At 35.9% G+C, this 15,035-nt stretch overlaps 1 protein-coding gene across 1 annotated transcript in view; it reads left to right on the top strand.

Moving 5' to 3' along the window:
• INO80 (INO80 complex ATPase subunit) overlaps nt 1–15,035 on the top strand; it is a 66,372-nt gene that overhangs the window by 42,064 nt on the left and 9,273 nt on the right. Inside the window, 5 exon segments of the mRNA XM_039323892.1 lie at nt 4,316–4,541; nt 6,546–6,673; nt 9,020–9,114; nt 11,578–11,650; nt 12,517–12,675. Of these exon segments, the coding sequence (XP_039179826.1) occupies nt 4,316–4,541; nt 6,546–6,673; nt 9,020–9,114; nt 11,578–11,650; nt 12,517–12,675 (681 nt within the window).

Raw genomic sequence — 15,035 nt, forward strand, 5'->3', positions numbered from 1 at the left:
GGTGGCTCCAAGCTTTGGCCAAAACAAAATACAGAGAGATCATAATAGGACAAGGGTGGTATCATCTCTGTGTTCTGTTTTGCAAGGGCCATGGTCAGCCCACTCATTACTATTCCCAGCTCATGACCCTTCAAAATAGGGTTCAAAATCAGAACACAGATGTTACTTGGAGTCTTGGAATGTATTTTAAAGTGGTAAAGATATCAACAGAATATTCAGAGTCTGTTAAAGCTCCTCTCAGCTTCAACTAATACAGTTAAATTATTTTGAGTTTCTTTCTCACACGTTTTATTTTTCTGGAACTCTTTTTGTAACGGTGACAGCACCTAAGGGGAAGTAGGGAAAAGAAGTCTGGAAAAATCGAGAGTGGTCAGATTGGTTGGATATGCTGTCCTTAAAGAATCAATATAACTTTCCAGAGCCTGCCTTTCCCTATTTTCCCTTAGATCGAAGAGAGCATTATGGTCCCCGGGCCACATCCGGTTCTTTGGCTGTCTCTTTCCAGTCCATGTGAGGTCAATAGGAAATTAGAAACCAAATGTAAATAAGTGTATGCCATGCACAGAATAGAACTACATTGCTTTTAATTTGAAGGCGACTGCTACTTTTTTCAATTTTAAGTATGTGCATGTGTGCCTACACCCCTTCACAGTTCTGTTGGTTCAGACCTCCACAATAGTCCCAGTTTCTCATGGGGTCCCTTGGGAAAATTAATTGCCCACTTCTCCCTTGGCTGCCGCCGCCATGGTATTGTTAGATGTGTTAGATACTATTGGCATGACGTACCCAACCTTCCCACCACCACTTTGGTCTTCCCAGCATTATACTTCCCTTCCCCTTAACTGTTATGCTCCCTTTTCCCAACCCTGCATTCCAGAGTCAGGACAACTGGATGGATGTGAGCATTTATTGGCCGGATGCCCTTCCTGATGCCTACACTGAGTTTGCAGCAGATATTTTTTCTTTGTGCCTTAGGAGAGAAACATCTGCCGCTACCTGGGAGTGAACTCTCTACTTTCCGAGTGGGAGGCGAGTGTCTTCACTACTAGGCCACCATGTCACTCATCCCCTTAAGTGTTATGACTACCTTGAATTCCCCTCCCTGCCAAAAATAAAATCACTTCTGTCCTAAACATAAAGCATAGCATACATGTTTTAGTCTGGACATATTTCACCAGAAACTAGCTCTTCTGTGACCTTTTTTGAACTTCTCTGTTTGGGAGACTAGTTTGGTTGAAATCTCTTCTTGTGTCCCTTTTTCCCCCCTTTACACACACGTGCGCGCGCACACACACAGTACAGTACATTACAGATTTTGATTGGGAACTGCTTGGTATCCAGAGATGTAGGATACATCAAGGTGTAATGATACAACCTTTGTCCTTACATACTTGTAATCAATGTTACAATGCAAATATAAGAGTGCAGCAAGATGTCATGACATACACATTATTTTGGCATCATCATGGCTAACTGTGCCTGCAGATGACAGCTATTGATAGAGAATAGCAGTCATTTGGAGCTTATATTCAATTTTAATGAAAATGTGTTTATATACTCTGCCTCATTGGTAGACAGGGTATTGTATTTTCTCAGGAAAGTAAGGAGCATCAGTATTCCTTCTTGTACTATGTAGTCCCGGCAGTGCAGTTAAACGTATTGTCTCTAGGTAAAGATAGGGTAGGAGTGCTCCAGATCCCTTCCCTGAAATTCTGCTACCTAATGGGACCTTGGAAGTATGCCTTTTCCCTGGTTGCCTCTGCCCTATGGAACAGCCCTCCTCCACGTGATTTGATAGATCCCACCCTTTTTAACTGTCAGAAGACCTGGCTTTTTACTAAGGCATTGGGATAGAACAGGACAGGACAGGAAAAATGGAATAAGGATAATCGGAGCTTGCTCCTGAGCATCCTAATGGGATGTTTTATGTTTTATATTTATTGGTTTTATTGCTATCATGAACCACTCAGAGTTGTTTAAGAAAGGTAGCAATAGAAATCTTTTATTTATAAAGAAGGGAGGGAGGGAGGGAGGGGAGAGGGAAAGAGAGAGAAGGAAGGAAAGAAGGAAGGAAGGAAGGAAGTTCTGTTAGTAGAATGAATTTCAATAATGGTTGTAAGTAGTTTTTTAAAAGTTTTTAAGAAGAGATTGGACAACTATTTGTTTGAAATGCTGTAGGGTTTCCTGCTTGAGCAGAGGGTTGGTCTAGATTAGAAGATTGCCAAGGAGTCTGTTATTCTGTTAGTGAGCAGGATCACTTTTTCAATTATTGATTTCACATGTGAGCCCCTCTTCTGCATTCTGTTTTGATTCTCTCTGCCATACATTATTTGGAATAGGAGAAAAAAAATTGTCCCCCTAACTTTGGCTCTTTATTTTAATTTTCAATAAATGCCTGCCTCTTCTATCTCCCTTCATAACATGTTTCAGTGAGCTTAAGAAGGCTTCTTATCCAAATAACTGAATGATACATGATAAATTCTTTTATATGTGATAACTTCTTTTAATTCTGGTCATGAGTTTTATTTTGTTGTATGCAAAATTGAATAATTTAAAAAATAGCATTCTAATTTAGAGTATTTATATCTCTGTTTTGACATATAAACAAGAGACTCCATTGTTGTTTTTTGATAAATAACAGATTTTCATATGAGAAACATACCCTGCATTTGCTTGGCTAATATATAAATATAGATTCTAATTCTGATTGCAATTTCCACTGTTCTCTTTATCATTGTCATTGCATCTTATGTCCATCTTGTTGTTGTTTTGGCCTTCAGCTTTGAAAATATATGTGTTTGGGAACAATAACATGTTGTACAGGATGATATCACAGACTTTCTGTTTAGCCTGTTAAAGAGAGATAAGAGAAGTGTGTGTGTGTGTGTGTGTGTGTGTGTGTGTGTGTGTGTGTGTGTGTGTGTGTTTTAAATACAAGCAATCTTGTCTGCTGGAACATATTCCTTATCTGGAGACTATTCAGCCACTTGGAGAGTTCGCTGTTTGCTGCTATCTGGATGAAGCAGAATGTTAGCCAAAGATTAAAATAATGGAGATGATCCAAGATGGTTAGCTTGATATAAAGTTAGATTCCTGTGTTGGCAATACATTTACTTTAGCTAAATAATTTACACTGAAGTTGTCAGTGAAGAAAATTGTAAGTACAGGAAGGTAAAATCCTGTTCCAACATTTATTTATTACAGAGATTTAAAGAACAGCTGATTCCATATGATTTTGAGTGCTTTACATAATTACTCAGAACAATAAAATAAAAAAAAACCAGATGATTCTCTCTCCCCCAAATAAAATGGTATAAAATTTATAACCATCCTACCCTGGGACTTGGGAGAATAACAGGTTTTCAGTGCCTTTCGAAGATAAGGGTAAGAGCCAAACAGGTCGATTAAAACAATATTTGAAAAGTTACGGGAGATAGATCAGTACTTCCCAGAGATTTCATAATAGGGTATGATCACTTGGCAATAAACAAATAATAATAACGACCGTGTTGCTGTTACAAAATATTTATTTACAAAAAAATTTTATTCATAACATTGTCAGGTTTTAGAAAGTTCATTGCAGCCAAGACAAAGATTTCTTGCTGTTTATTGACTGTTTCATACTCAGCTCAGATCACAATTATGTAAGGCGTGTTTTTGTAAGCTGAATTATGTCATATTGAGACTATGGTCCTACTGAGAACTAACCAGAGCAATTCAGGATCCTAAATCACTTAAGTAATCTTTGTTGAATAACAAGACATGCCTCAGGAAACAAATGTGATTGACATATGTCATTCTTGAAACCTTTCTTCCTCTCAGGCTTTATGCAATTTTACTCAGTATTTCCATCACTATCATCTTTCATGTTCAAAATAATTTTATTCTCTTTTTATTAGATCTCATTTTATGCTATTATTTTACTATTTAACATGTTGCTCATCAAACTCTTCTTTGTTCTGTAGTTTCAACCCTGAGCTACAAATATTATCCTTTATTGGTAGTTTTTAGTACATTATAAAACCTATGAGCAAGAAATATATAATCTGGGATTCTGTTTGCTTAATTAGATACTGAAATCTCATAAGCATCAAATAAGAAAGAATTCCATTAAAAAAACACTTTTATCAGCCTTAGTCTAATATTTTGTAATGTCTCTTGCTTGAGCTCTCACTTGAATTATTCATCTTGAAAGATCTAGAGAGCATTCAATTATCCCATAATTACTTTACTTCTGCATTCTGTTTCTAAGGACCAGTCTTAGATATATTTTTTTCATAAAAATCTAGAATAACTTCAGCCTTTTGATTCACAGGTAACAGCTGTTCCATTGGATTTCTATTGCAATGATCGCAGTGCAGAGTATGAGCGTAAAGCACTTAAAGATGGAGGAACTCTTGAAGCAAAGCAATGTGTATTTTATGGAGCTCCTGAAGTAGCAACCAGCTGGCTAAAACGATGCTCTCAGTTGTTTCCTGTAGCCCCAGGAGGACTATTGGGGCTCAAACCTCCAAATGGCTGGTCTTTCATCAGGATACCAGGTGATTTGCAGTTTTGTAATTTGGTATATATTATTATAGCTAAGAAAAGAAACTATTACGTTTTTAGGGAGGCTTCTTATAAGGATAGGAAAAATATCAAAATAACTTCACACATTATTCTCTTCTGACATTACCATTATGAAACCATAATTTTTTTTTTCTTTTCACTCTTCTCTGTTCCAATTTCCCCTGTTTTTTGGCTTTGCTTTTGATGAATTGCCCCTGCCATTTTATTTTTATTTTAAGTTGTGGTTAATAAAGATTTTGGTATAGAGTATTTCCTTAATCATTGGCAGATGAATCTATAGAACAAATAAAGGTGTGCGTTGTTTCTAACATGCACATTATATTAGTATGTGCAGATGAATAAGTAAAGCAGCATGCAGTTCATTCCATTCCATTTTATTTATTTTGCCATTTGTATTCTGCCTTCCATGTCAAAGTCTACTCAAAGCTATTTATAGAATAAACATTGTCTTGAGCAAATACACAATGAATTTGAAGAGAGATATTTCTTGATGCACATTCACGTATCACCGTTAGTAAATCAAAGATTGAAATGTTCATAAATTTATGTCATTTTTTTTTGTAGTGTCAAATTACTCCTGCAGCTTTTTAATCACTGCAGACCAATGAATATATAGTAGCTGATAAAGATGAACTTTTAGCAATGAGAATAAGTGGGTTTGGATAATGATCATAGATGTAAAAAACAAGAATGGAATAAATGTGTCTTAAAATTAAAAAAGAAAAATTTAAAAATGGCGCACAGAATTATCTCCAGTTTATTGCTGGCACATTTTAGATGGTTGTTTTTTTTTTAACGGAGGCAAAATATCAGGCACCTTTGGTAGCACCTTTTCTACCTAGCAAATTCTATTAAAAGGCATAAGTACACCACACTAAATAGTGTACGTTGGAAGGGCTTGTTTTCTGTTTCATTGAGTAAAACAGAAACTTTTAATAAACATTCTCCAAGTCATATTTTTCTCATGATATTTCAAAACATAATTGTAGTACAAAACTAAAATAATAAAACTGCGGAGAAAAGAAAGCAAACAGCAAAAATACTAAGCTAGTACAAGTTGATGGATGTGAAGATAACTTATAGATGTTTGTTGACAATTATAAAGAACTATTAAGAAAGAAATAGTATCGAATAAAATTCTGATATCAGTGGGATTATGCTTGGTTTGAAGTTGAATTAAAGAACAATTTAGTGTAGATTTTTAACTCAAGCTGCAAAGTTGAAGTGATTATCCAAGTGAGTAGCAAAACAGCTGCTGTTGCAGTTAACTCTGCCCTTCTCTCTCAATCACTGTTCCCTATTACGATCACTGTGGGAATCTCTTAAAGCTTTTCCTGTTCTTTGAAAGAAAAATGGTCTTAGATTAAATGGCAGGAAGTGTCTGAGTCCTTTTTGCATCGATAAAAAGCACCAACTTCACTGGCTGTTTACTATGAGAGCTAGCTAGTCCCTCACTGACCTCATTGTGCCCTGCAGACCACTATGAGAGGAAGGCAATTGCTGGGTGCCAAGTTTTAGCATTTTTGACTATCTATTTTTACATTATTCTTAATGGTGTTTTTTGCACAAAGAGTAACAGCCTAATTTCCCCCCTAATATCCCAGTCAAGTTTCATTAAACCCAGCTAAAGTGCTTCTTCCATTGAATGAACTGAAGACAGACTGAGTCATTACTTAATAATACAAACTTGTGTCAATAAGGCAGATAGATTTTCTTTGTTAACTATTACAAGTATTGTACGGAAAACAAAAGATTTTTGATTTATAATGTGTATCTTTACACCGAAAAGTTCCACCAAAGTCGTTTTTTACTGGAAGCAGATAAAATAGGGTCAAAAGGGTAAGGCCTCCCCTAAATAGAAGGTTTTTTTCACTCATTGAAGGCTACCTCCAGATTTATGACATGAGGTTTGTAAACTTAATTGCCCTGTATGTAACCGGACAAAATCATCTCTGTGTTTTCCTTTCTTCCTTTAGACAAAGAGAGCTTGATCACAGACAGCGGAAAGCTTTATGCTCTTGATGTTCTATTGACCAGGCTAAAATCTCAAGGGCACAGAGTCCTTATCTACTCTCAGATGACGAGGATGATTGACTTATTGGAGGTAGGAATATCGCCTCTACAGTGGGAATGTTAGACTTAACGGCTAAGGAAAAGAACAGTGATTTATTAGCAGAGCTGTCTTATTTCTGGGAGAGAGTTAGTAGCTACTACAATGGAATTAATAGGACAGGTAGTCCTCAAGTTACAACAGTTCATTTAGTAACTGTTTGAAGTTGCAATGATACTGTAAAAAGCAACTTACGAGCATTTTTCACACTTACGACCATTGCAGCATACCTGTGGTCATTTGATCAAAATTCAGACTCTTGGCAACTGATCCATATTTATGATGGTTGCAGGGTCCCAGGGTCATGTGATCACCTTTTGTGACTTTCTGACGAGCAAAGTCAATGGGGAAGCCAGATTCATTTAACAATCATATTACTAACTTCACAACTACAGTGATTCACTTAACAATTGGAGCCAGAAAGGTCATAAAATGGGGCAAAATTCACTTATCAACCGTCTCACTTAGCAACAGAAATTTTGGGCTCAATTGTGGTCATAAATTGACCTGTAACTGTAATTATGTTTCATATATCCAATCGTGGCTATTTCCTTTTTACTAAAGAGGCAATGGATTATGTTCTAAAAGAATTGCTTTGATGAAAATTCAGGTATTTGTCTTTGAGTTGAATATTTGGGTAGGGTACAGATTTTATTGTCTTTGTCATTCCCAGTGGATCAGAGGATGACTCAGTATTTTAGCTGCCTCAGTAAAAAAATTTTTCCCACTTAAGATGGATGTTATTCTTTTACAAAATTCGTGTTTCTGGTGTCACGGTGACCGCTTCCACTCAACAGGCTTAGTGAAAAGTTGTTCCAAGTGATTTTAATAGAAGCATTCTATTAATATTTTATTGGTATCTTTTGGAATCTGTAAAATTAAACAATGTCATGCAGTGCTTGCCTTCTGGGACACTATTCTCCTGGAGATCCATCTGGCCTCTGCCCCGATTCTGCTTAAAATTAAATTTTGGCTTTTCCACCTGATTATGGTTTAGGGCAGTGTTTCCCAAACTTGACAATTTTAAGGCATGTGGACTTCAACTCCCAGAATTCCACAGCCAGCATTTGAAGTCCACATGCCTTAAAATTGTCAAGTTTGGGAAACACTGGTTTAGGGTGTATGATAAGTTGCTTATCTGAGTCTACATGTTAATTTGAATGTTTTTTTCTGTTTTGGAGCGCCTTAATTATTTTATTTGTTATACTGGTTCTTTCTGTTTTTAATATTGCATGTTGTACAGAGTCTTCATGTAAGCAGGCAACCCTATAAGTTTTGTAAACTTATATTTGCTAGGTGATGTGCAAAAATCTGAAATAATTACTTAGCCAGTATCTTGGGTCCTCCCGTAACCAAATCTTGTATAGGCATACCTTGACCTGTACAAGAAGATGACTAATTTTTACTCAAATGTTAGGAAAAGAGACACCAGGAATACCTGGTGTGGATCCTTAGTAATGGTAGCACTAAACAGCAGCTTCAATTGGCACAAATTTGGGTTGGGAGTGTCAGTAAAATTCTATATCCAGTATTCTGTTTTACTTGTAGACAAAGTTAATTATTAAAATGGATAATTTAAAAGCAAATCTACTTTACGAGGGAAACATATTCAATCCAACCTTGTAGTTTTGATTTTAAATAACAATTTGTTTTTCTTGTGAGTTTCTGGTTTCAGTGTAGGTAATATAACAAATATCAGTATTTCATAATCTTGACCTTATTTTTTTTTTAAATGTACCCTAAACACCATTAATATAGGTTTTGTCATCAAAGGATTTTTTTAGTCAATAGAACATGTTCATCTTCTATGATCATTCATTTGAAGTACATAAAATCTATACAAATAAAAATGTAAACATTTGTTCAAAATCTTAAATCTCCAAAAGTTCTTCACCGATTGCTTTGAAATTTTGATACAACGTTGCATTCGAATACGCACGTGGTTTTATATACCTATATTACATAGATGTCACACACATGACAGGTAAAAAACATGCTTTTTTGAAAAACAGCACCCTCTGTTGAACGTAATCTCTATATCTGCACACACCATGGAACAACAAAAAATATTGTATACCCACAAGCATTGTGAAATTAAACATGTTACAAACGTGTGCTTTCTCTTTTCTTTCTTGAGCCACAGCAACGCGTGGCTGGGTACAGCTAGTACAAAATAAAAACTATTGCGTTCTTGGCAGTCAGGTTTCATTTTGCACATTTTGAAGTTACTTCCCAACGTAGATACTACTCATAATATTTCATGCAACTCCGTTCTCAAGGAACAACTATAAGTGCTACAAATTTCAAATGGAGTGGAGTTTCTTGTTTTTTGTTGTTTAGGAATATATGGTTTATAGGAAGCATACATACATGCGGCTAGATGGCTCTTCGAAAATTTCAGAAAGAAGAGATATGGTAGCTGACTTTCAGAACAGGTATGTTCCCCCTCCTCCCATTTAAATATAGTAATAATGTGTGCTGACAAGTGCTTACCTAGCTCCTAAGGAAGAAGCTTCCACCCATACATAAAATCCTGCCCTTGTATTGAGATTTTTCCATTTTGCCGAATGGGCCAAAGCTCATTGTTCTATTGCATTAACATATAAAGGGCTTCTCTGATTCCCCACTTTTATTACATTATCAATCATTTTAACAGCAAACATGAATATTGTGACTATTGAGAGCCTCTGAGAAGAGAGGATGGTCAGCATGTCAGCAAAAATATGATTTGCAGAACTATAACTTTAAAAAAAAATTCATGCAGTCAAGGTCCATAAAGCAATCTAGTGATCCCATAACCATTAAAATAGTGGCATGAAGAAGATTTGAATTTAGTGTACTGTAAATTTGAAATGCCCCATTTCAAGATTTGAGATTGTTGTTTTCAGCTTGCCACAAAAACTTGATGACAATTCATTTGGGTAATGCATTTCTCCCCTTCTCTCCCCCCCCCCCCCGCAGCCCTATTTTTGTTAATGTTGAAATAAGAAAAATAAATGTGTTTTGGTTCGGCTTAGCATATCTACAATATTTTATGTCTTGAATCTTCCATCAGAACCACAAACAATGTGAAAACACAGGAGCCAACATTTCAGACTCACCACTCTGTTGATATCACTGCAATGTTACTATGCTGCCTACAACATTTAAAAGCCTCCCCCCCCAAAAAAAATTATGTTTCATCATGGGAACTCAAGTTATAAAGCAATTAATGAAAGACACTGCAATAGTTATTCATTGTATTAGGATGCTTTCAATCTAATGTAACAATGATATCCTTTAACAAGGATAAACAAAAAATATAAGCAGTTGTTTATACATAACAATCCACAATATTTTCCATATGGTTTCTGCACACAATGCAGAATGTCCATTTCCTATAATCATTTTCTGATAAATGATGTCTATCCAGTGCCATTCCTTTGCTTAACAACTGTGATTTGATTAACGACCACAATAAAAATGATAAAATCGGGTCCAGTTACATAGATATTCTGCTCCCAATTCTGGTTCCAAATTTTATATCAAAGTGGTCATAAGTGGAGAACTGCCTGTAATATGTAGCTATTGCCATAGGCAGTAGACCTGGAACAGTGTAGGTAATGCTTACTCTTAAGTGCAACTCAGAACACTGCTACATGTACTTCTGCCAACTAGATGTGTTCCTTTCCTATGTGTACAGTATAAGCTATCCTCTTCCACAAAACAATGTGAAAACATTTGCCAGGCCTACTGTCTTTCCTCCTAGTGAGGTATAGTAGATATGGAAGCTATGGGGAGTATCAACCTGTACTGCCATGACACAGCAGCCCACGTGGTCTCCATTGGCTGGTTGCCTACCATATGGGTATTTCAGAATAACAAATGAAAGTTCATATGTTTCCTTATGAAGAGTAAAACAAAGGAAAAGAATGGGAAATAAAAGAGGGGAGTCCAGTATTCCAGATTCAGGCAGCTTAAAATATCCTGGACTAGGATAGTTATGTTATAGTGGAATGAAAGCATATCTGTACATAATTTTTTTGTTGCACAGAGAATGAGAAACCTCTGTTTGATGTCTGAGAACTTCATTAAAATTTGACAGAATATCACAGGAAGACTTAAACCTATTATTTTAAGTGGTTATTTGAGATGGAGAGAATGTTTGCTCAGAATAGATCAGTGATGGCGAACCTTTTAGAGACCAAGTGCCCAAACTGCAACCCAAAACCCATTTATGCATTGTCGGGTGCCGGGTGGGTGTGGCCCATTGGCTGGGTGTGGCCCATGGGGTGGGCGTGGCTGCGTTGCTAACGGCAGACTGGGTGGGACTAAAAAGTTCAATCAATCAATTCTAATTTTGCAAGATTTTTTTTTCCCACGAGAAGTTGAAATTGATTGATCGAGTGGACTTTTTTTTTTTTTTTTTTGGCACACAGTGACGGAGGTCTAAAGCGAAAAGATTTTATAAAACCCACCTGAAGGCCTAGGACTGGGGCGACGGCGCGCGTGCCCACAGACAGGGCTCTGAGTGCCGCCTCTGGCACCCGTGCCATAGGTTCCCACCACTGGAATAGATGCATTCACGCTGTTGGAAGTTTTAGTTCCTAATTGGTTTTTCAAAATTTAAAGAATTGCGCTGTTGAAAATACTCATTTTGCTGCAGCATGATTTTAAAATGTGGGACCTCTTCAAGTCACAGAAATGGATCTAAGAATCACTTGTCCTTAGAATTTACCATTACCTACCTTTGTTTTATTTATTGATGCAGAAATGTGATTCTTTACATGTACTTAGAACTCTAGCCTTTAAAGTACAGTTTTTCGAAGAATATATATAATATTTTGATTTCTGACTGTCACGATATAATGCGTTTGCAATAAAGTGATTACAGCTATGTTTCTTTTCTATTTCTCTAGGAATGATATTTTTGTGTTCTTACTAAGCACGAGAGCGGGTGGTTTAGGTATTAATCTTACAGCTGCTGATACAGTAAGTAAACAGATTGGCTTGATAATATTTGATAATTGCAATCAGTTGTCATTAAAGTAAGAAATCCCATTAATTAAGGGTGCAGACCTAGATTTTTCCAGATAAGAGCTGAAATATATCTCATTAGTATAGCATATTATTATAGTTTTATGTGAATTATAGTATCAAATTACACCAATACAAAAATGGGAATTTTAAAAAAAGAACTGCTATGCAGAGGACGTCTGTGCATTCAGTTTACCCATTTTTCAGTAATACACTTCTTTCTCCAGCATCGCTATTACATTGTTACAAATTACATTAAGGCAAAGTAAGGTTTAGTTTTGCTTGTGGTGAGAAAAGGAACAATTTTTCAACATTTTTCAATATTTTCTCCCAGAACCTGTAGTCAGTGTAGTAACAAAATGCTTAATATCTAAGAGTCAGCTATAAAAACTCCTTTTTCTTGTTTATTTTTAAGGTTAGTTCCAGCTAATTTCTTCAAGGTGAAGAGATACAGTAAATAATGTTCTGGTAGTTTTTCTCTCAGCAAGTGAACACCACAGATCATATAGCCAAATGCTTCTTTTTCTTCCATTTTTCACGTTTTTGAACTGATAGAATAAGTTCTTTACTGACAACAATCACAGATCTACCTTGATTTTTTTCTGAAGTGACAAATATGTCATTTTAGAAGAAATAAAAGATGAGTAGCAACTTGCATCTTCCTTGTATCAAACAATAAAGTTTTGTCCTGAAAACTCACTGAATGGGTCTGTATCCTTATGATTCATTTTAAAGAACTGTTATAAACATAATCCCTGTAGCGAATTGTAATATTGAGTTAATTTTGTATATGTAACTTGTTTAAAAAAATGTCCTGACAGGTCATTTTCTACGATAGTGACTGGAATCCAACAGTGGATCAACAGGCTATGGATCGAGCTCACAGGTTGGGTCAGACAAAACAAGTCACTGTGTATCGACTGATTTGTAAAGGCACTATTGAGGAGCGCATCTTGCAAAGGGCTAAAGAAAAAAGTGAGGTAAGAGACCAGAATATTAATTATATATGAGATAGCTGAGAAGTGGAATTGTGGGTATTGAGAATGGAAGCCATTTGTCTCTGTTGAGAGAAAGTTATGTCTGATAGAAAGACAATCATATTATGAAGAAAAGTATATTAGTTTATTTAAAAGTTCTGACTTATATAAACTGCTGTGCAGAAACCTATTATTTGACAAAAGCTTCTGGTTTTTCTTTGGTTATCAATAGAGTTAGTAGAGCCATTGCTTTCCTAGTAGAGGGTTTTCTCTCTATATAAAGTAGCAGATAACTGCAAATTACAAGATCTTAGGCTCAGGGCCGTGTGGCCATTTTATTCTTTCCACAAGCTGTTCTTCCAATAATGGTCAATTGCCCCTGGGTATATCTGCTCCTCCTCCTTTCTCAGTTGTAGATTTTACTAGGTTTCCTGGGCTCTTCATGGCTTTTTCTTGGCAGCTTCGCTTTTACAGAGTGAGTTGCTCAGCTGGTGATAAAGCGAGTCATCCTAGTTTGTTACTAGTTCACTCTGAATCTGTTATATATAACTCTTGGTGAAGGAGCCTTTCATTTATGCTGTTAAAGCTAATGTTACTTATAGATTTCAAGCAGCAAGTGTGAGGTACTATTATTGTCCAGCAGTACCCAGTGCGTTACCAAGAGGCCTTTCTATAGAGGTTGTGAAAGAATTGTGCAGAGTGCAGATGCCAGCAGAAGACACGTGGCACAAGCAGGATAACTCTCTTGGTTACCATAAGTGAGTGAGTCACTGAAGATGGCCAATACTATGAGATTTATAACAACACTGATCCAACAAGATCTGCTGTGACTAAACAAGAAGGAGAAGCAATATGGATACTTTGCATAATGAAGATGGCAATTGCCTGGACAAATTTATGCAGCTTTCTTGGCAAGATTTTTGACACTACCTTCTTCATAAGTCTGAGAAAGTAACTGACCTAGGTACTCAGCTGGTTTAGTGCCCATGGCAGGATTAGAACTTAACACTCTCCCAGTTTCTGGCTCTAACTTCACCAAACTAGTTCTCTTGCACAAACTACCTAAGTCTTAAACAATATATATTATGCATCTGCAAAAACAGCTGTGTCATTTTGCGTATATGTAATATTTGCATATATATTTAAAGTAAGAAAAAGACAAGTTCGGAACAAGAGAAACAAACAAGGTGTGATCTCCAGTGATGACCACTTTTTTTCTCTATTACTTACATTTTTAATATAGTTTTGTTTTATGTATCTGTTAGAAAAGTTGATATATACAACATTCTAAGGTTGAATTCTAATTTTGACACTGACCAATTTGAAACATGTTTGATTTTAGCAAGGTGGTTGAATTGTACCCTTCAGACTATTCCAGATTTACTTCAGTTCAGTTGTATTGAACTATAGCCTTTGTTTCCTTCAGCCAGAACAACCAATGGTTGTGGTGATGGGAAATGGTGATAGCTACAATTCAATGTGTATAATGAATAGGTTGTTCAGAACATCAAAGTCCCATTGTTTTTGTGTTGTACACCTGTTTTCCTTTAAAGTGGGATTCTTCATAAGACTAGAATGAAATTACAGACTCACATTATTATAGTAATGAGAAGGAGATCTTACCAACTATCAAGACTATTTTGTTTCTTCCTATTTATTGGGTTTGTCACATTGGTCTCACAATTGTTACTGACTTTTCAATTCTCTGTCTCCTTTTATTTTTATTTGAACCTGTATTTAGTCATGGATATTTATATGCATATTTCAGTATGTGCTAGACCGGTTTGGATCATATAATCAAGCTGCAGTTGATTTTAACATAATAACAGAGTTGGAAGGGACCTTGGAGGTCTTCTAGTCCAACCTCCTGCTCAGGCAGGAAACCCTATACCATTTGGGACAATGGTTGTCCAATCTCTTCTTAAAAACTTCCAGTGTTAGAGCATTCACAACTTCTGGAGGCAAGTTGTTCCACTGATTAATTGTTCTAACTGTTAGAAAATGTTAGTACAGAAGAATTTTTTTCAATATATTGATAATCATAATAGTAATAATATTTTTATTTATTTCAAAATTATTTTTATTTTATTTATTTGTATCCTGCTTTTATTATTGTTACAAATAATTGAAAGTGGTGAATATATATCCAATGCTTCTCCTTCTTCCTATTTTTCCCACAACAAGCTTGTGAGGTGAGGTGGGCTGTGAGAAAGTGACTGGCCCAAAGAAAATTCTGTGTTGATAAATACCTGTTTAGTCTACAATACATTTTTAAAGTTGCTTTGTTCTGTTGTGGTCTCTAAATAATCCCTTACAATTCAAGCACTATCTCCAATATTAATACTCTGGGTTCTTTTTTTTAG

The sequence above is a fragment of the Crotalus tigris genome, unplaced genomic scaffold, assembly GCF_016545835.1.
Source record: "Crotalus tigris isolate CLP2741 ecotype Arizona unplaced genomic scaffold, ASM1654583v1 scf7180000024286.1529876, whole genome shotgun sequence".
NCBI lineage: Eukaryota > Metazoa > Chordata > Lepidosauria > Squamata > Viperidae > Crotalus > Crotalus tigris.